The sequence below is a fragment of the Helicoverpa zea genome, chromosome 25 (genome assembly GCF_022581195.2).
Source record: "Helicoverpa zea isolate HzStark_Cry1AcR chromosome 25, ilHelZeax1.1, whole genome shotgun sequence".
In the NCBI taxonomy this organism is placed as follows: domain Eukaryota; kingdom Metazoa; phylum Arthropoda; class Insecta; order Lepidoptera; family Noctuidae; genus Helicoverpa; species Helicoverpa zea.
The window spans coordinates 8,743,831-8,766,633 of record NC_061476.1 but is presented as its reverse complement, the minus strand read 5'-3'; the positions used below and the strand labels follow the sequence as shown (position 1 = coordinate 8,766,633).

At 36.3% G+C, this 22,803-nt stretch overlaps 3 protein-coding genes across 6 annotated transcripts; 2 read left to right on the top strand and 1 right to left on the bottom strand.

Annotated features, from left to right (window-relative positions):
• Positions 1-3,078: 3,078 nt before the first annotated feature.
• On the top strand, positions 3,079-7,676 carry LOC124642752. 4 transcript variants are annotated; one of them, XM_047181386.1, is made up of 5 exons: positions 3,079-3,226; positions 5,380-5,679; positions 5,966-6,128; positions 6,427-6,664; positions 7,080-7,676. In XM_047181386.1, the coding sequence occupies exons 1-5, from the start codon at positions 3,122-3,124 to the stop codon at positions 7,195-7,197; spliced, it is 924 nt and encodes a 307-aa protein (XP_047037342.1). In that variant the 5' UTR covers positions 3,079-3,121; the 3' UTR covers positions 7,198-7,676. The 4 variants fall into 4 exon arrangements, with proteins under 4 accessions (XP_047037342.1, XP_047037339.1, XP_047037341.1 ...); XM_047181383.1 differs by having other exon boundaries at positions 7,065-7,676; XM_047181385.1 differs by having other exon boundaries at positions 5,966-6,143.
• Positions 7,437-10,487, bottom strand: LOC124642751 (facilitated trehalose transporter Tret1-2 homolog). The gene is made up of 3 exons (XM_047181381.1): positions 9,984-10,487; positions 9,514-9,649; positions 7,437-9,412 (listed from the first exon to the last, which is right to left on the bottom strand). The coding sequence occupies exons 1-3, from the start codon at positions 10,485-10,487 to the stop codon at positions 8,196-8,198; spliced, it is 1,857 nt and encodes a 618-aa protein (XP_047037337.1). The 3' UTR covers positions 7,437-8,195.
• A 3,524-nt stretch (positions 10,488-14,011) lies between these two features.
• Positions 14,012-21,739, top strand: LOC124642719. The gene is made up of 2 exons (XM_047181323.1): positions 14,012-14,460; positions 19,864-21,739. Exons 1-2 carry the CDS (start codon positions 14,441-14,443, stop codon positions 21,602-21,604), a joined length of 1,761 nt encoding a protein of 586 aa, XP_047037279.1. The 5' UTR covers positions 14,012-14,440; the 3' UTR covers positions 21,605-21,739.
• The last annotated feature ends 1,064 nt before the right edge of the window (positions 21,740-22,803 follow it).

Here is a 22,803-nt window from a genome sequence, read left to right as displayed (position 1 = left end):
TCTTAACTCCATAAACCCCAAAATTCAATTCACTATGGAGTCAGAGGCAAACAACTCCTTAGCTTTCTTAGATGTTTTGGTTATCCGTAACCCTAATAACACCTTGAGTCACACTGTGTATCGGAAGAAAACCCATACAGACAAATACCTTCATGGTGAGTCCCACCACCACCCAACACAGTTATCTACCGTTGGTAAATCATTGTTTCAGAGAGCACGTGGGATCTGCGATGAACAACACCTGGGTGCTGAGCTTCAACATGTCAAGCAAGTACTGCACGACAACAAGCTCCGAGTACCGCGCCCTCGTCGCAGAACCCGCGTGAAACCAGCCACAGTTGAGCGTCTACCTGCTGTTCTTCCATACATAAGAGGAGTCACAGACAAGATTGGCTACATCTTGAAGCGAGCTTCAATCAAAACCTACTTCAAGCCGCTGAAGAAGATCAGTCAATTCTTACCACCTGTCAAGTGTCACATACCTCTACAAGATGCGGGTGTATACAAGCTTGAATGTGATTGTGGTCTCTCTTACATAGGCCAAACTAAAAGAAGCATAGGGACCCGCGTAAAAGAACACATCGCCGATGTCAAACACCGCCGTTCCAGACAGTCAGCAGTTTGTGAACACACACTAGACAAGGCCCAGCATTACATCAGATTTGATAAACCACAAGTCCTTGCAAGAGAAAACCGATTCCTACCTAGGATGATTCGCGAGGCTATTGAAATTAAAAAACATCCAAATTTCAATAGAGAAGATGGCTGGTGCATACCACCTGCTTGGAATCCCATCATAGAAACTATTAAATCAAAATCCAAGCCTACAACTGCTCGACCTATGGATACAGTGAGCTCGTTTTGCGTGAATCGGATTGTCAATAATAATCAACAAAATGTAGGGTAGCTGTTTGTAACTAATATATCAAGACGACCAACACCTTAGTCTGCCCGTGACCATGGATGCTGTAAAGGATCCGAAACGTCGGGATTAAATAATATTAATATAACGCGATAAAATCCGTAAAAGTAGTTTTATTTAAATGTCTAATATTCGCGTAAGTGTCAGAAATCAATAACTTATGTTATCTTTTGAATCCTGAAGTAATGAAAGGCTTACAAAGTTTTCACTATTAAGGTAATCTACGAAATAGATATCGACAGAACCCACAAAAGACACCTAGCTTTTTGCTCTCCGTGACGGAACCCAAATATTTTGGCACAGTTCATTAATATCATAAGGAACAGTATGAGCAAGGCCTTCAACTTGGGGGCTCGGCAGAGTTATATCACTGTCATAGCTCATTGGCGACCTATGGGCATTTCATCAAGTAGTCACTCACCCTACGAGGATAAAGGACTTTATACATCAGCCTTAAGGAATTTGGCTTTGTTTTTTCACTTATTAGGTATGTGGCTTTCAGTAACTTATCTAGGGAGCTGCGGGTTTAATCACCTAACAAGCCACCAGTGTAAGAGTTTTCTGAAATCTACCTGACGGCCTCTGATATGAAATTTTAACGGTGACACTGTAGAAGTTTTGAAAGGTTTACAGGAAGTTTCTGAAAGGCTGCTAACTCATTTACCACGAGTCCGCTTAATACTACTGGTACAAGAGGACAGCTTCTAAGACTTAGGTTGCATTTATAAGTAACTTATAAGTAACTACAGCAAGGTAACCGTAGTAGTATAATATGCGCAGTAGTAGGTACATATTATGATAAAAAACTGGTTCTATGAAACTGAGTAACTTATTGAGATCGATTTAAACAAAAAGCTGTAACTGTAGGATTTGTACTAAAACGACCTTTTTTCCTTATGATAAGTTCTCAGGTCCTCAGATATAAGTATTTTCACAGTATTGATTAAATAAATGCATGTAGGTAATAGTTATTAGTTGATTCATCGGTTATCCAATGTATTGTGTATTTACAATTAGCTTTGTATCCAATTGTATGTGGTTTACTAATTTAGGTGTCAGTGGGCGGTGGGACTTATTTGTTGGTACTTATCTTACTTGCGTTCACAGCTGGGTACTAACATTGTTCATAAAGTTCCATTAATGACTTGAAATAGTTGCTTATTTAAATACCTATTTCGTGTATCTAAAACAAAGAAGTCTAGATGGTTAGATTTTACTAATTGACAATGCTATTATTATTTTTGACTTGTAGTAAGTGTGTACTTGACGTAAGTTTTCTTCCTGTTGAAGCCTTTTCATTTGTTTGTAATCTAATAATATCAAAACAAGAGTCAGATCGCACAAATAATTATAAACAGCCACTTCGTTAGACACTATTTTTGAGCGGTTTCTGGGAGTATCCTTACTCACACGATTAGTTTAGAGTTTCTCAGAGCTTTGGGTAAGTGCATGTGCAAGTTCCCTTATATCGAAGCTATCTCGGTTACGACATAACGATGTTGTACATACGGATACTTACTGTAGTTCCTGTCAATAAAAATTAAACAAAAACCGTCGAGTCGACTTCGATAAACAATTGCATTCGTTCTTTTTTGTTGTCGACTTTTATTTTACCCGACTGCCAAGAAGGGTTATTAAGGATCGTCTCTTGAGTAATAAGCAACATGTTTTGAAGGATTTACTTTTATGCAAGTACTAAAGAGAATTTAAAATTAATGTTTTAAGTCAAGGTTCTATAGATCAAGATTATTTAACACCTACTAAATAATTCTGAGCAATTATCAGCAGGGAAACCTTTCGAAAGCATTATATTCGAAAACCTCTTTCTTCTCTTTCTTAGATAGCAACTCAACATAATATACCAGGGCCTCGATAACTAAGTACTTATTTGGAATAATACTTAAACATTACATTTGCAGGGAACTCCTCAATTTTTACTATTTTCTTTTCTCGCTTAAGGTATCCCATACCCTGAGGAAAGGTCAATCAGACCAATAATGTCTTTATTAAATGTAAACGCTGAAATACCTTCACCACCATACTACCCACCCACTCAACCAAAAAAAAAAACCACATCGCTACCCACACACGACTCCACACCACCTCTACTCCTGCCTCCTAGGAGCGGTCCTCCACGCATCAGGGCGCTCATTCGCCAACGAAAACAGCCGGCAAGCGACCGTCCTCGCCAGACACAATATGTCCTTAGCCGAGGCTGCTTCAGACACCGAGCATCGAACGGAGGAAGATAACAAGACGCCTACCCCCACCAATAAGAAGAAGAACAGCGATAAAGGGAGACAGGTTAGTCTTAGAATTAATAAGGATATTTTTCCAAAAAGATTCATTGATAAAAGTGGGCGAAATCTAAAAAATAAGTAGTAGGTACTTAGTTTTTGAAAAGATTTGAAAAGTTTGAAGACAGATCTCTTCAGTCTATAGATCTATTGTTTATCAAATGGTAAGAAAGTTCTTAATTTTTATCCGACTTTGATATAAGGAGGGCTCTTGTTTTTTTTTTGCTATGTGTTTTAGGCACTGTAGAAAGCTTAAAAGATTCTGGGGTTGCATAGGAACTTCTTTATTGTGATTTAATAATTTGGTTTGCTTAACTTTTTCTAAGATACAGTTTTATGAACTTCTTTCTGTGGATAATAACTGTGGATCTAAAGTTAAGCTAAAGTTGAACTTATTAACCGTTTTATGAAAAAAAAAAATGTATTAAAAAACAGCGCTTCCTAGCAACTATTAATTTAAAAATATTTCATTAGGTGCTAATATCCTGAAAATCGAAGAAAATCGTTATTTTCCATATCATATTGCAGCAATTTGCTTCAGTACGACAAATTGTACTTTATGCGCTATTCATAAATTCACAGGCGCTTTATGTGTTAGGCATAATAAACAATATTCACCACCAGGTGTTCCCCACGGTTCATTCTCGTCTTGAGAAAACTACTTCCCGCACTAGGATAAATAGTGACCTATGTACCTAATATAATTTCATTTTGATCTGTTATATTCTTTGGTGTGAAAGCTCGACAGACGGACTTTACTATTCCGTTTTTCACATTCGTAACATAGTAAAGATTAAGGGACTGAAAGAATTATTCTTTGTGCATGCCTAAAGCACCAGGAATTAATAAGAAAGTTTTAGTGCTCATATTTTCTAAGAAATCCAACAGCTAACAATAACAGCAGTGGTATATCTTCACTTTATACCAAGAAAATTCTACAGAAAAACTACCTAATTAAATTCTATCTTTATAAGGAGTTTTACTTCATTAATTTTGACAATAACCCTTTTGTTTGTTATATTTTTGTATCATGTTTTCTACATTGTCACGTCCTTGATTTTGATTACTTTTAAATTAAAAACAACTCCAAGGCATCCTATTACGAGTAACTGTACCAATTTCAACGATATATCGTCTCACAATTGGTCCAATAAATACTGACCTTAAACCACACTATAAGAATTAACCAATTAATGAGTATCAGCCATTTGCACCATATTGGGAGCTCTATGGCAATTGATGGCAATTTTGTCCGTTTTCAAAGTCGCCCACATAAAAACCATGTAATTATACAATAGGTACATGTCTGTCTGTTTTGTTAGTATCATCTCTAGTAATTGGGTTTACTCCTACGCTATGTATCGTTTTAACGATGGTACCAGTTTCAATTTATGAGCCAATTTCTGGGTTTTTAGTTGTTATTTTTAATTGGATTGGTTTTATTTGTGTCATTTATATTGGCACTGTTGTGTAGCACTTCTAATTTAACTTAGGCAATCGAAATGGAATCATATTTTTAGTGAAGGACCATTTACGAAATATCTATTTATTATTAAGTCCACTTGCTCTGGTAGTGAATGTTTACCAGTCTCATTAGGAATCAAAACAAAATATATCTTTTTTCGTGACCAAATTCTTACTCTAAGTCGTTCATCACATTACACACTCGATTAATTTCAGACTTAACTTCAGTGACACAGTAGCATAATATCTTACTCATAAATCCTTTAAAACTTTTGACAGCCGGAAACTAAAAGAACAATGCTACAATTAAGCTCGGAACATTTCTTGCGCGTGCGCACCCTGTGCCCAGTGAAGCGGATCGCGATTATAGATCATTACTGTCGCAACACTATTCATGGGATCTATTGTATTCTTATGAGGATTTTTCTAGATCATTCATAAATCGATTAAGGTAACATGATGGGCGGGATGTCGTGGTTACATATGTATAGCTTTTTGATAATGACGTCTTTGTAGAATAAATAGGTTAGTTAAATTATTATGAATCCTCTAAAAACAGCAAAGGGCTTAGTGTGGAACCATGAGGTACTCCCAAATTATTGAAAACATTTGTCTAGCAATTTAGAATTCTCCCAATCATTTATTTAGAATCTATTGTAATAAAAGCTTTAAGTTAAATATAAAATTCCTTGCCAGATGTCAGACTCTTACATGTGGAAGGAACAGATCCATACTCTGATGAAGGGCGGAGAGAGCGAGTCCGATATCTCGGACTCGGAACACTTCCTGACCAAGGGCGCATTCCTCCTCACCCCCTCCCACGGCCTCAGCATGGAGAAAGCCTCAGCCATTTGCGAGAAGATGGAGTTCAAAGGCTGCTTCTCACTCACGAAGACCGCTACTGGCATCCTCTTTAAATTCTCCAGCGTTGATGACTACCAAATGGTCTTCAAGAAAGGTTTCCATAAAGTAACTGGATCCAGGTTTTATAGGAAGGTAATTGGTTTGTTATTTTCTAAAATGTTTGCTTTTTTATCTCGCTTTCAAAACTTCCATTCCTGTCTCTTTCCATTGTCATTCCTTCATTAAATGCGACTTAATTAACTGCTCTTCGCCCTTCTTTCATTCCAACATCACATGTGTAGTCTTTTTCTGTTATTTTATCTTGGATCTATTTATTTCTTTCATATTCCACTAAGTCTTCATCCACTTTAGCGCTAACTAAAAGCTCTTACGAACTCCATCTTAATTAATGATACCCTTTATCAACTTCGTTTTTCAGATCGCCATTCCCTGCAGACCTCAGAAGACGTTCACCATCTACGTGTACGACATTCCTGATGAGGTTCCCGAGGAGGACGTCCGTCACGCCCTCTACAAGTTCACCTCCGTCGTGGAAGTCGTCCGTCTCCACTTCTCCGGCTCCCCCAAGGATGGAAACACTGGTTGGTATAGTACAGGTATTAGTATCGCACCTTTCTTTGTTTGCTTTATTTGCAATGATAGCTTTGCTTTGTCTTTGGTCTTTAAATACTTTTCGAGTCTTAGAATCTCGTTTTGATTGAGTATTTTTACTTTATACATTTTCTTATACGTCTGAGAATAGACGCTGGGCATGTATGAAATACTAATCATAAAATCAGCAAATTTCAAAATTAACTAAAACAAGAAGCTATCTTCTGTGAGACAATTTTTCAAACTGACTCGTATAATTTATCAATTAAAACTTCTTCGTCATTTCAGGAACCTCCACCCCCAAGCCGATAGAGAAGACGTCTTCCCGCGCCCTCACCACCATCGACGGCGAGCTGGTGAGCAGCATGATCCCCAAGGAGGCCACCAGCGTGATCCGCGTCACCCTGGCCAACATTGAGGAAGCTAACATCCTGCTGCAGAATGGCCTGGACTTCTATGGCGCCACGTTCTTTCCTACTGAGCTCGCGACGCCGGCGCAAGCTGCTAAGCTCATCAAGCCCAGCAGGTAATTTGTTTTCTCAGACTACATATTCTTATTTATAAGCCAAATAAGGGCCAAGTTCACTATCATAAAACCACTGTTGACTATGAATTTTCACATTTTACACTTTGTCAGCCCCATATGCCGCCGGATGTATCTATGTATTTATGTTTTTGGGGAACTTGGGCCTAAGTAATTACATATGTATCAAATGCAGATTAATTACAATTAAATTCAACTGAACTTAAACACAAGCAAGATTTTAATCTGACTTGGTTTCTCTCACCGTAGCAATAAGTGCCTGAATCTACGTAATAGCACGGTCACGTCAGAATAAGCATTGCATACACCGGTTCTACAGCATAAACTATATCCTTCACAATATTGTTGAGCACAAGCACATGTTTTTAACAAGATGTTAAAGTTTGGTTGTCCCCAGGGTCACGGGCGGCACCGTGTCAGCCAGGGTCCGTGACTTACTGCCAGTGTTTGACCAGCAAGGGTTCGCCAAGTTCGCGCCGCCAGCCTCGCGCTTGGTCAAACCAAGATCCAAGTAGACGACTAGGGAGCAAACTGTCATTGCATGAGATTGAGCGGATTACAGCAAAATATGACTGCGCTTTTGTCAGAGTTCGCTTGCCGACTGGGTGTCGTTCACTGAAGAAGTTTAACTAAAATTCGCTTGTTTCTGGTGATAATAAAAATGTGTCTGATGATCTAGCTCATGCAATGGTAGAATGAAAAATGGAAGATCGCGTTGGACAAGGAAATCGAAACGAAAAATAAATAACTTCAATAACATTTCATATTTAGGATGATTGTTTTAATATCAACTAATAATGTACATAAACAAACAAAAGTTTGGAAAAAACAATAAATGTATGATTTAATTGAATCCCTGTACTTAATCGTAGACAGAAAGTACCGAAATGCATTTAATATAATGTTTAACTTAACTAAATAATGTGCCATTACATAGACACTATTTTTTAATCTGTTTTGTTACCAATTTTGTAATAATGAATGTTAGTTTCTACAGTTTGTTTTTCATTTGGAAACTTCCCAAACTCTTTAGCTTTTCTTATTGTCTTTAGATATTTTCCTAAACATTTATAATTATAATTTTCATCAAAACCGTGCAAACAATACAAGAAAAATATATTAAAATAAAAGTATTTTCTAACATTTTGTCTTTACAATGGAATGTTACAAAATCTCTTAAAATATCTCAATCATCCTTAAGTGCAAGTAGATAAACACCATAAAATAATTCGGAATTATTTATAAATATTGTATAATTGTTTAAAATCACTCTATGTCTTTTGAAAATATCAAGAATATATTTTATTAAGTTAACTTAGACTCCTAAATTCATATTCGTAGATACATTAGCACCATCTTTTGCATCGATCTTAATTAAATTGACTACCTAAGTATCACAGTTTTTAAATTATATCGCTTCTAGCGAGTAGCACTCCATACAATTTGTACATTGTTCTTCCTAATAGTATGGCCTCATTTGCAATATTACAACACAAATACTAGTAAATTCTAATTACACTTTAGGCCCATCAGATTTGTTACCATTTCTAAACCGCTCTTCAATTTCTTGCAAACTTTTCCCTTTAGTTTCTGGTAATATGAAGTACATGAGAGTTGTACCAAGCAAGGCTATTATTCCGTAACAGAGGAAAGTAAAAACTTCTCCTATACTACTCATCAAACCTGGCGCAGTTTTGACAACAGTGAAAAATGCAAAAAACGTTGTTGCTGAACTGATACCAGATCCTAATCCTCGCACCTTTGTCGGGAATACTTCTCCACACATTATCCAAGGCAAGGGAACTAAACCTATAGATATAGCACATATGTAGAACATTAAGAACATCAAAGGCAGCCATGACATATTTTCGGGCTTCCAATAAAGGAACATTGATAGCCCAACCATGGACATGGAAGTCCAAATGCCACTTATGAAACACAAAGGTCGCCTTCCATACTGTTTGCATATTACACAAGCGACCACACTCATGACGACTCTTAATGAATCTATTATCAACATTGCAAGGTAATGATCGATACCCTTCCCGACGGCCTTCTCAACTATTTCAATTGAATAGAATGCGACTGCGTTCACTCCAGAGAACTGACAAGTGCAGAAGAATAAGATCATGATCACTAGAGGCTTTATCAGCTCAGGACTCTTAAGGCTTATCAACTTTTCTTTCAACGACAACTTTCGTGCGCTATCAAGAGCTTTCTTACTGTCGACGAGTCCTTTTAATTCTAATTTTGCATCTTCACCGTATCCTCTTAGCCAATAAAAGGATCTGATTCCATCCTCTATCCTTCCTTGTGATATCAGCCAGGTGGGACTTTCTGGTACAAATGTTAAGAGCGCGGCAGTTAATACTGGGAATACTGAGCATATGATTGCCGTCGTTTGCCAAGTGCAGAATGTTCCTATGATATGGGCTACGAGTATTCCTACAGCTATGGCTAATGACACTGCCGCGAGGAAGAATCCTCTGTATCTTGGTTCTGTGGTTTCTCCTATGTAGACGGGGACGAGAGGACCGGCCAACCCAGCACACAGGCCGGTGAAAAATCTGCCGATGAGCATGAGACCGAGGTTGGAGGAGGTCGCGATGAAGATCCAACCGAGCAGAAGAGGCACGCAGGTGATGTATTGTGATGTCTTTCTTCCGAACTTCTCCATCATCCAACCGGACACGAGGCAGCCTGGAGCCATTGGTAACGCTGCCATTGCCGCTGTAATAACAAAAGTAAAAATATGAAATGGTTATTTTGCAAAATTAGCAACATCATTTTCAATAACAATATTGCTTAAAACCACACAATATGAATCTTACCTATCCACGACGTAGTGTCTTCGTCTGAAGGTATTGGTCCCGGGGTCGCCTTGAGCTGAGGCAGCAAGATCGCGGAGTACCCTGACGTCAGACCAGCCACGAAGGTCAGAAGGATCGGTGCTGATGATGCCAGCGTCTGAAATATACATCTTCTTTTAGTTTTAGTTTCTTTAAGTTTCTGACTTTGCATTCGATGACTCAGAGGAATTTTGACATGATTGCTGTTGTGATTGATAAGCACAGAGTAGAAAATTATTTATTTAGAGGTTGAATGTGGAGAGGTTTTATGTGGTCGATAAATCTTTAATGCACTAACAAACTACTTGAAAACTGCACTTGTACACTAAACAATTGAAGTTTTTAAGGAATAGTTTAAGCAAACTATTACCAGTTAGTTGGTCGATTACATTTCCATAGAGTAGGGTCGGATCTAGCCTAAGTTGTGACAAATCAAAAAGTGAATTCATTACCTGTTTCCATAACGGCGAGAAGCGAGCAACAGTTTTAGACTCAGTCAGTAATGATGTATCCTTCTTTTCCGATCCACCTAGAGTAAGTCCTAATGAAGAATTTGTCATCTGGATATTATGCAGATAATTCGACGTTCTTCTGGGGATCTTCTTATCTTCTTTCTTTCCTTCTGCATCCTTAAGTTCTGCGTAAGATTCTTTTGCATTTTTTAATTGTTCATTTCCTAATTCTAATTTGGTTGATTCTTTATCGTTGGTATATTTATTTGGTGTTTCATTTGTTTGTTTGTTGTTAAGATTATTTCCGTCATTTCCATCTGCTTGCTTAGTTAAGTTATTATATTCCTTAGAACTGTCTTCGTTAATACTATTCTTATGTACTTCACATAGTTTTTCAGTGTCATTTTGATCGTTATTTAGCGAGTTTTGTTCATCAGCGATTGCGTTGGTATTCTCGATTGCACTTATAGATAATTCATCTTTTTTGGCTGCACCTATCGCCATGCTCGCTCTGTGAACAAAGAGATAGTAATTAATAAAGTCATTAATTAAATAAAGTTTAGGTAAAGACTGCAGTATCACGTCGTTTTTATCTGTCATCGTAAATATAAATCTTTGTTTAAGTATTTGTTATCTGGAGCACTTGGTCACTTGCGTCGGTATCTGTGTGAAGCAATACTTGTTCGTCATTTCTGTGTCTGTCAACATTGATATCGTTTTATGCATGTGTAGCGGAATAAGCTGAATTGATTGTAGAAAACTCATTGTGAGAGTCTACTTGGTATTTATTAAGCTAGAATGCATTTGCAACGGTATTGTTTTGGTTTTCATTTATTAACTTATCATTAATATTATTTGCATCTGCTCCATCAAATGTTTTAGCAAAATCATCAAGTTTTTAAGTAGGTATTTTTTTTTTTTACCTATGTTGTTATCACTAATATTTCCTTAGTTGTTTTTCCACCATCGGAAACTTTTATAGTAAATACGTGTAAATCTTCTTTATGGAATAATTACCGTGAAACAATGGATGGCGTGTCTTATGCAATAAAAGGTTAACTGCATGTTTTGTTTGAGACCACGCTTTGTTATTCCTACACGTTTACTTAGGCATTTGTTAGTGTCAATTTATTAAGATAAGTTTAATATGATGAAACGCAACAAGAAATAGAGATGGCGCGTTGTATTTATCGAATTGTCTTGCTATTGAAAATTCATTCTATTAAAGTACCCGGACACTGCAGACTAAACAGCCTTCCGACAGTTGACCCGATGGATGGTAAACAATGTTTTTAAAGAAAATCTATTATCAAAGTTTTTCGTCGATCTATATCCTTACCTTTGTAATGTGCGGACTACAATTCAAACTGATTCAATTCAATTCAATTCAAACTTCATACTGATCTGTGACTTCAAAAAACTATCGGTCGCCTAAAAGTTTGTTATGTACTCTAAAGCTTATTATAATTAATTACTTAACCTGCCAGATTATTCTTACCAAAAAGTTAAATAATAATAAAAGTATCATAGAGATAGGAATGTAGACACACCCGTTGAACAAATCGCAGTAACTGATGTCATAACTAGCTTTATAGTAATTGAACTTAGATAAGGCTTTGAGGTCATTCCTGAGTGATCATGTGACGTCTAGTACCTGATAGTATATGCCCTCGTGACTGTTATCCGAGGATGTTTGGCTCGTGTTTAAAGTACACTGATTGATTTATTTGTTGATCTGCAGTTAAGCAAAACTAAACTAGACTTAGTTTACTTTTGATAGAGTCGTAGAATTTAATAGCAGCATTGGCCCAGATTACACCAAAGCGGAGCGGAACGGAGAAAAGGCTTTAAACTCATCATCTACCGAGCCTTTTCCCAACTGTGTTGGGGTCGGCTACCAGTCCAAAGGGATGCAGCTGAGTACCAGTGTTTTACAAGGAGCGACTGTATTTGACCTCCTCAACCCAATAACCCTAGGTAAGACTGGTCGTCAGACTTACTGGCTTCTGATTATCCGTAACGACTGCCAAAGATGTTCAATGACAGGAGATGGTTTTAAACTATCAGTAGAATTCTTCGCTCTGGGATACTACTGATAAGAGACGAAATAATAATAATTAATGAACAAGGATTTTATTAACTGATGATGATAGTTTATTACAAGACATTTAGATAAACACAACTTGTGGAATGTGGGTGTGTCTGTGTTATAGGTAAACTTTTGCCCTTTGGGCAAAACCAGCAATTAAAATGTTAAGCATAGGCCTAATCTACTTAAATGTAGGTATTTTGTTTTTAATTTTTTTTTTATAACCGTGGGAAATGAATAGAATTTCTAGAAGGTATTTATGGTAATTTTTTTGTTAAGGAGTTTAAGCCGCAATATGCATGGTTTATTTTACAGAAATATTTATAGGAGCGCAACAAACGGAGTATCCCTACTGCATACTTAGTTAGTACATAAAGCCCGTGATTTATAGAAATATTCAGATAAAGTAACCGAAGTAAGTAAAATCCTTAGAAAAATGCTATTGAGAAGATAAAGTCCGTTATAACCATTTTAGATATTCGTTTATATTATAAATGTTTCTGACCCGTGTAATCATACTAGTTAAGAGTGTCTGCTATCTTTTCAGTAGGTATTTCTTAATTATTGATTATACTCATGACAAGAAAAATGATTTTCTTATCTCTTCTAGGAATTTGACCCAGTTACATATATTATAACCCGTAGTTTTTTCAGTGCATTTAAATGATTTATTACTCAGAAAATAATTATCGGAACAGAATTTATGAAAAATGCGTGTTATTCGATCTTTATTGCACACTTGAATGTTTTTGTTGGCCGATAGCTTTTTTCGTTCATATAGTCTTTATTTCGTCTTAATTAGATACTCAAAAAGATTATTGTACTTCATGGTCAAATATATAATCAGTTAAGTAGTTAGAACATCGCAAAATTAATTGTTGAGTCAACCAACGATGGAGACGAATGATTTTCATTTTTTACTAATTGCCTAATAATTAATCACTTTTGGATGACAGATAAATATTTCTATAGTGTATAGTGTAATATGTAGAGAAAACCATTTTCAGAAATAAGGAGAATAATATAGAATTTCACTGTCTTTAGGGTCGCTATAACATCTCAGCCAGTCATTTGGTTCTCCATTTTCTAAATACTCGTAGATTCAGTTGTTTTACAGTGAAAGCGTAAAAAAGAACACACAAAGTTGATCTCTTACGCATTTATAATATAAAGTACCTAATGGTTTTTAATGTGTTGTAAAACATGGTACAAAGCATAGGTGTTATAATAAGTAGTATCAACTTATGTTTTGCCTTATGATGATGAAAATTGACTCTATATAAAAAAAAAACAATAACAATATTAAAATATATGTAGGTAATTAAAGAAAAAACGAGATCAAAATAACTGTCATCACTAAAGAGAACTCCCATCAGATTAAACCAAGCTAATTATTATTCTATACGTTTGTTTTACCATATTTAAATGTAGCGCACATATTACTAGAAACAGTTAGATTTAGACTTGCGATAACGTTAAACCTGACTTATTTGTTAAAGAGTAAAGTTTAATGTTTTAACTACCTCGTTGATCTAGTTGTAGCGTAGTGCGACTGCAGTGCACGAGGTCTCGGGTTTGATTCCCGGGACGGGCCGAAATCATTTTATTTGTTTTAGAAGCTTTCACAAAGCAGCCCGGAGTCTGGTAGTTGTCGGTGTTACATCCCCGCGGCATCCTTGAATACAACTCAGTAGCAGTCGTTGTTACAATTCCACGTCAGAGGTAATCAGGCGGATTTCAGAAAACTCTGATACCAGGGCTTGCTAGGTGATTAATTAAACCTGCAGCTCACTCGATAAGAAGAATATTTTTTTACCTGCAGTAAGTTTTAGGAGTAACTAATAAATATTATGTACCTACTTTCAAATGTCGTTGTATATGATTATGTAAATAAGTTTGTACCACGCCGTCTCGGTACCAGTTAGTTACAAAGTAGCTATGGTGACCACCCAGCCTTCGGCCCTAGATTAAGTCTGTACGCACACATGTATAATGTGCTGACTATAATTTTAAGAACTTAGGTAGATAAGTCGCCCCACCGGAGATGTCGCGCCGAGATGGGTCAGACAGTAGATTAGTTTTTTTACAATTAAAAGTACCTCAGAATCGGTAACACGCTTTTAATTTGTCTCCCGAAATTCCTTAGTAGTAATACTTAGTAATTTCAATAGTTTCCCCGCTCCGGAAACAAGAGTGGCGCAGCCGGTAGGATTTCGCTGTTATATTCCTAAATTCTTCGCGGTTTTAAATTCGTCGCGTGTCTCGAGGACGAGCTGCACGATAGCTGTGGGAATTTAAGGACGAGTGAAATCCGACGAACCAAATAAATTACTCTTGGTGCGTGTGGGCAAACAAAGGAATACCAAGGATGAGAGTAGCAGCTGGCTGGTGAGTGATTTTTTCGCCAATCCATGTTCCTCTATCCCCCAATACTTAATACCTACATTATTTTGAGATTAAACCTCTCTCATTATAACGTGTTCATTTAGATTATTGGCTTATCTCATTGTGTTCTATAAATAGAACCGACATAGAGTAGTTAAACTTTCAGAGACGCCAATTAATTGTTATCTCAAGTGTATTCTTTGCATTGATATTTTTATAAATGTGTTTTATTAAAAGTAATAAGTAAAGTGTATGTAATTCTACACCTAATATAAAAAAAAATATATATTTTATACATTAATATTTTTAATTTTATTACCTAAACTATTACATACATTTTGCGTCTAATTATTTTCTGATTTACGTGTGTTATGTTTGAATTGTGTTATCTTGTGTGTTTCATAGCATAGTCAATTGTACTCTCACGAATTGTTTTATCTGTTCCGTTCTCTACTCTGTGAACATGATGACTTCAGTGACTATTGAACAAATACCCAAAGAAATTATTCAATTAATACCTTTGTATAATGGTGATAAAAGACAGTTAAATCTTTATTTGCGAAAGTGTCAGTATGTCCTTGACCGATATAAGGGTAGCCACGAACAAAATCTTTACGTTTATAATGTTTTAACTAGTCGATTGAGAGATGACGCCGCAGCGCTCTTATCAGAACGTGAAGATATTGTGACATGGTCTGCTTTTAAAGATCTACTTATTCAACATTTTGGAGACCCGCGTAGCGAAGCGTGCATTAATATCGAATTAGAATCCTTAAAAATTAAATCCGGTGAAAGTTATTTAGAATTTTGTAATAGAATCCAAAGTGTTCGATCATTATTGATGTCCAAGGTCAACATGATTGAGGATACTGATTTGAAGAGTGCAAAGACAATTATTTATAACAATACGGCCTTGAATGTGTTCTTATACAATCTCCCAGAGAATATGGTTCGTATTGTAAGGCTTAAGGCACCCTCTAGTTTAGAAGCGGCCTTGAGTATAGTACTTGAGGAAGTTAATTTCTTAGAGCAGTATAATACTAGGAATCGCATTTACGGTCAATCTAGCAGTTTCGGATCAAAATTGGTAATGACGCCAGCGGGATACAAACCTTTATTGCCAAATAATATTACCACACCTAAATTTAATTTCGGTATTCCACAGAATAAATTCAATCAGCCCCAAGGTCAATTACCAAATGCATTAACATCACGCCCCAAGCCTGGGTACTTACCCCAATCTCAACAATTTGGGTACAGGCCACCCCAACAATTCGGGTACAGGCCACCTCAACAATTCGGGTATAGGCCACCTCAACCATTTGGGTACAGGCCACCCCAACAATTAGGATACAGGCCACCGCCACAGTTTGGCTATAAACCGTTGCAACCTCAGCAGTTTGGTTACAAATCCCCCAATAATTCTAATACCCCACAAATACTAAAACCTCAAACGCAAACTACTGATGTGTCTATGCGAACAGCCCAACCTAAATCGAATGTACCACAAGGTTTCAATTTAAATGAATTGTCTGCTGACGACTATGAGCCTTATTACAATAACTATTACTCTAACTATGACGATGACTATTATGGTGACTCAAATGAAATTAATTATCATGACGAGACTCATGTTGACTATGAATTACAATCAGAAAATGAAATTCAGGCACTGGATTTTCAGGAGAGTGCCTCGACGGACAAGAAATCTTAGAATTAAATTTTGACTCTAATTTAGAGCTACCGTATATTTATGTAGAAGAGATAGACGCAAAAATGATGATAGATACTGGTAGTATGAGATCGTTCATTAGTCCTACAAAAGCATATGAGTATTTTTACGACTATATACGTAATGAAAATTTTCAGGTGGTTAGTACTCATGCTACTAGTAGACATAATGAAGTAATAGAAATTCCTCTTCTACCTACCTTTGTTAGTGACGATTGGCATAAGTTCTATGTATACGAAGTAGATCCACGGTATGACGGGCTTATAGGTAACGACCTTTTACAGCAATTAGGTGCAATTATTGATCTAAAAGAACGAATCTTAAAAACGAATTCCACTTGTATTCCAATAATCAATAATAATTTAAATTATAAAATTACTGTACAGCCACGTTCAGAACAACGATTTAAATTGCCAGTAGATCAATATTCAGGTGACGCTATTCTTGACTACCAAGAATTTCGAAATGGACTACGAATGCCTAGTGCTTTAGTAAACTGTGATAGTGGATACGCATTTACAGTAATTCAAAACACTTCAGATTGCCCAAAACAACTGACTATTTGCCAACCTTTCACAGTAACGCCATATGAAAATACAGAATACAACATTAATTTTACTACGACCAATACTCCTCTAGAAATTGACAAATTACTTGAAGAAAATTTAGATAAATTAAGACTCGATCATACCAATGGCGAAGAACGTGAGAAAATTTATGCACTTTGTAGGGAATATAAGGACATATTCTACTGTGACCAAATCCCCCTTACGTTTACTAATCAGGTTAAACATCACATACGTACCAAAAATGAAGATCCTATATACATTAAACCCTATAGACAGGCACCTTTCATCCAAAACGAAATAAATAATCAGGTAGAAAAATTACTTCATGAAAATGTTATACAAGAATCTCATTCCCCTTGGAGTGCTCCAGTTCACCTTGTCCCTAAAAAGAAGGATGCGTCTGGTGAAATTAAATACAGGATGGTAATAGACTACAGACGACTGAATGACATAACCATAGACGACAAATACCCCCTACCTAATATTAATGACCTTTTCGACAAACTAGGAAAGAGTGTGTACTTCACCACATTGGATCTAGCAAGCGGCTACCACCAAATAGAAGTAGAAGAGAAGGATAGACAGAAGACAGCTTTTTCGACGCAAAATGGCCATTTTGAGTTTCTCAGAATGCCGTTTGGACTTAAAACCGCTCCTGCTACCTTCCAACGGACCATGGATAATATTTTGCGTGGTCTGCAAGGACTCCACTGCATGGTATACTTGGATGACATAATAATTTACGGAAATAGCCTTGACGAAATGATAAATAAATTAAGAATTGTATTTGACCGACTTAGAACAACTAACATGAAAATTCAATTAGACAAATCTGAATTTTTACGCAAAGAAGTGCTCTACCTTGGACACACTATAACTAAAGACGGGCTAAAGCCTAATGACGACAAAATAAACGCTGTATTGAATTACCCGTTACCAAAGACAACGACAGAGATTAAGAGCTTTCTTGGACTTGTAGGTTACTACAGACGTTTTATAAAAGATTTTGCAAAAATTACTCAACCATTGACAGCCTGCTTAAAAAAGCGCAACAAAATTGTTATTGACCAGAAATACATAGACGCATTTAACAAATGCAAGGAACTCCTGACACATGCCCCACTGTTACAATACCCTGACTATGACAAAACATTTATACTGACGACCGACGCATCCAATGTCGCTCTAGGCGCTGTGCTGTCACAAGGACAGATTGGCAGTGACAAGCCCATTGCGTATGCTAGTCGTACCCTCAGTGATACAGAATCACGTTATAGTACCATCGAACGTGAACTGCTCGCTATAGTGTGGGCAGTAAAGCATTTTAGGCCCTATCTGTACGGTAGAAAATTCTATATATATACTGACCACCGTCCCTTAACTTGGCTCCAATCTCTTAAAGACCCTAGTAGCAAACTCACACGTTGGCGGTTACGTTTGCAAGATTACGACTTTGATTTAATTCACAAAAACGGCAAACAAAATACAAATGCAGACGCTCTGTCCAGAATAAAAATCAATGCCTTACTCACAGACGACGAAAATCAGTCTCTAGCAGTTAATATTGATGAGAAGGAAGATAAAAATCTAAATGAATGTGCAGATAGTAAAGGTTCATCAACAGTAACGATATCTGATTCTAGTCGAACTATGACCTGTAGTCCTATAGATTTTTCCGACAATATTAGAGAAGTTCACTACGATACAAATGAGTATCCAATACGATCAGTGTCCAGTAAGTCGAACGAAACCGTTCATTCCGCTGTAGAATTAGAATCAACCGGTATACCTATTTTACATGAGGCGATCGACACCAAGCCGAATCAAATCTTAATATTTTCATGGTTTAAAAATCAAATGCATGTTAAGAACCTGTCACGTGACAAACAAAAGATATTAGAAGTTTTCCTGCCAAAAGATAATCCGCAATTAGTAAAGGACTTTTTAAAGGAATACATACAGCCAAAATTAAAATATTTCATTTATTTTGAGGAGAATGAACATCGGAAACTATTTAGCAATATAATAATTGAACTATTCAGAAAGGGAACTATTAACCTATTTGAATGTACAGAAAGAGTTATTTTTGTAGAAGATGAAGGAGAGCAAAAGGCACTTATACTTAAACACCATGAAGGAAAGACCTGTCATAGAGGCATAAAAGAAACGCTAGTTAGGCTCCGTAGAAATTATTATTGGAATAGAATGCAGGAAACTGTAACAGCAGTCATAAACAGTTGCGATGGGTGCCGTAGAATGAAATATGATAGGAAACCCATCAAACCTATATTACAACTAACACAAACCCAAGACGCGCCTTTTCAAGAGCTATTTATAGATCTTTTTAGTATAGAAGGTAAAACTTATTTAACTATAATTGACGCATTTAGCAAATTAGGTCAGGCAATCGAAACTCAGGGAAAATCAACTCCCGAAGTAACTAGAGCACTGATGAAATATTTTTCGTATTACGGTACACCCAGAAGAATAAGCTCAGACCCCGGAACCGAATTTAATAATGAACTAATTAAGGAATTTTTGAATTTACATAAAATTGATTTCCACATTGGAACCCCTAATAACCCCAATTCAATGGGTCTTATTGAGAGGTTCCACTCCACTATAATAGAAATTTACAGACTGGCCAAATACGAAAAACAATGTACTGATGCGGCTTCGGTTATGACTTATTCTGTTCTGGCATACAATCACACTATTCACTCAGTCACTGAACTTGCACCATTTGAAGTTGTCTTCGGACATACCGACTCAAGCAGTCCGTTTAGCATAGAATTAGAAAAACGTTATTTCCAAAAATTAGTAAAAGATCATGCAAAAAGAATAAAAACATTATACGAACACTTAGCAGACAAAATGGTTAATATTAAAGAAAAGAATAGAGAGAGTAAGGGTGGTGAAGGTGAAATAAAGTTTAAAAAAGGAGAAATTGTTTTCGGTAAAGACATAAATAAGCGTAAAAGTAAGGATAAGCCCCGATATATAAAAGCTGTAGTAACAGGCAAAGCAGATAAAAATATTTTACCTATAAAAATAGGAGAAAGGGATACCAAAATTCCTATTAAAAATATAAAACGTCCTCCACAGGTGCGGCATATTATTGATGACAGTCACGATGCTGTCGCTGGCCCTTCATCTGCAAAATCTTGAAGGTAATCCAGGAGTTTTACCGGTGAAACAAGGTCATGCATATTTCCAAACTGATCAGTGGACTATTGTAAAGATCATCAGCCTAGATCAAATTTATACTGACCTTAACTACATCTCTACCAACTATCAAGCGCTTTGTAATTTAATTGATTGGAATGCATCATACTCACAAGAAATTATGACTATTAAAATGCATACAGATTCCATACGTGATTTAACTGTAGAAAAATACCAACAGCTTATACCATCCAAACGATCTAAACGAGGACTCATTAATCCACTGGGCTCTATTATAAAAATTGTTACCGGTAATTTGGATCATGATGATGCGTTGAAGTATGATAATCTCATTTCTAAATTGAATCAAGGTCAAATCACTATATCTAAAAGGTTAACATTGGTCTCTAAAATGTTTGACAGTTTTATTAATGCCACTGAAACTATTGAACAGAATACAATTAACTTCCATAACAGGTTAACTAAAATTGAAACATTAATTAAAGATTTAACTGCTCAGCAAAATAGTTGGATTTTTCTGACGTACTTAACTGGGTTGTTCAATGTTTTCATGAGTAACTTTCGTACTATATTTATTAGATTAAGTGAAATCGAAACTGCACTTGCATTAAGCAGAGTCTCTATTTTACATCAATCAATTGTTAATTCTTCAGAACTTTTATATCATCTTAAATTAATATCCGAATATGAAAGCTTAATATATCCTCCCGCCGAAGCGAACTTGTTAAAAATAGAAGAGATTATATGTGTTAAATCATTTATTAAAAGTAATCAAATAACGTTTATAATGGAGATACCACTTACCGATAATGTTACTTATAACTATTATAAGATTTACTCCCTACCAATTTTCCATGACACCGAAAATAAGACCCTAGCTATTTTCCCCAAATACCCTTACCTATTGGCGAAAGAAAATAGATACTCACCAATCGCAATACCGTGTAGACCATTCTCTGCCGGTGCTCGCTTCCTCTGCACTGCAGACAACAGGATCCCCTTCTATGAACTTACCTGTGTCGAACAGCTTATGAATTTCGAAAACGACCTTACCCTTTGCAAACAACATCCAATAGAAATCGAACAGGTCAGAGTCCAACAAGTCGCTAACAACAACTGGATCCTGTATAGTGAAGAGAAGACCACACTAACAGAACGATGCAAGGATGAGACCAGTAGACAATTGGTATTTGGTACTTACCTGATGACCATCGAAGAACCCTGTGAGGTGGAGATTCATGGCATACACATTAATCATCGTATCTTCATAGAGTCCGATGTGGTGAAAAGAGTACCAATCATCGCCTTACCTCAGTTACGCACTAACGCACAGCTATCCAGTACACGTGCACTTGATATGAAGGGCATAAATCTAGACGAAGTGAAATATATGGCGTATTCGTTAAAACATAGTGAAGTGATCGAAAGTGTTTTTGATAAAAGGGACAGTAGCTTCAGTGCGTCCTTGGTGTACGTGACCTTAGGTTTAGTTATTTTAAGTATTTTTGTATTTTCCGTTTATGTTGTTCGGCTCAAATTGCTGAAATACACGTGTTTCAAGAAAAATTATCGGAACCAATCTAAAATCGATTCTCCCGATAATTTTCCTCTTAAGGTCGGAGGAGCTATGGTGACCACCCAGCCTTCGGCCCTAGATTAAGTCTGTACGCACACATGTATAATGTGCTGACTATAATTTTAAGAACTTAGGTAGATAAGTCGCCCCACCGGAGATGTCGCGCCGAGATGGGTCAGACAGTAGATTAGTTTTTTTACAATTAAAAGTACCTCAGAATCGGTAACACGCTTTTAATTTGTCTCCCGAAATTCCTTAGTAGTAATACTTAGTAATTTCAATAGTTTCCCCGCTCCGGAAACAAGAGTAAGTTGAAGTTCGATCGACGGTTAAAAATAAACTTGTATAATTGATTTGCTTTTTTTGGTTAGATATTTTATAACCTAGCTAGACATTTTTTTTGTCAATCTTTGTTCGGTAGCCCGGTTCTGTGATCAGTTAATAGCAAAAAGAATGAACTATTAAAAAAAAAACGATTAAAAAAGATAGTTCATTCTTTTTTATAAGGGTATACCGGTATACTTCCATATGAACAGTCAGTACAAAAAACCCTCTTAACTGCACAAAATATTTTGGAGGAATGATTTCGATGACAGTTTTATTGTAGCTAAGAAGAGGAAAGTTTATTTAAAACGAATAATTATAAATATATGCAGTGACTGATGACCCGATGTGTCATGGTGGGCGTTTTCTGGTAATTTCGAATGACAATAATTATTTATTTTCCTGTTTCCAAGAATATAGGTCACTTGTTTATATTATTTGGTAATAATCGTTAATGATTCAAGTTTCATAAGTATTGCACATAGGTCGATTATTTTTAACGTTAGATACTTCATCATATTACGGGTAGTAGTGTCAAATGCATAGCGTAGAACCTAAAAACTACAAATTTTAAGTCTTACATTTTTAATATTTTATATTCAGTGGTTTATTGTTTAACTAGCAGTTTCGCGTGGTTTTATCCTCGCCTTCCTTCTTGTAGGTATCCGGATAAAACATAGCCTATGTCACATCACCCGAGTATAAGTAGGTACTGTAGCCTGTAGCTTTCCAATAAATCAATTTAACATAAATAATTATAAATCAAGATCCATCACTAAAAACATCGGTAAACCCTATATTTAGCTAAAATTAACATTTTATAGCCTTTCCCGACGGTATCCAGTCAAACCAGAAGTGGTTAAATAAACTGAGCACTTTATATACCTCTACAGTTAGTTATATACGGAACCAGTTAACTCTAGTTAAATGCTAGTTGTACTAGGAATACCTGTTTGAGA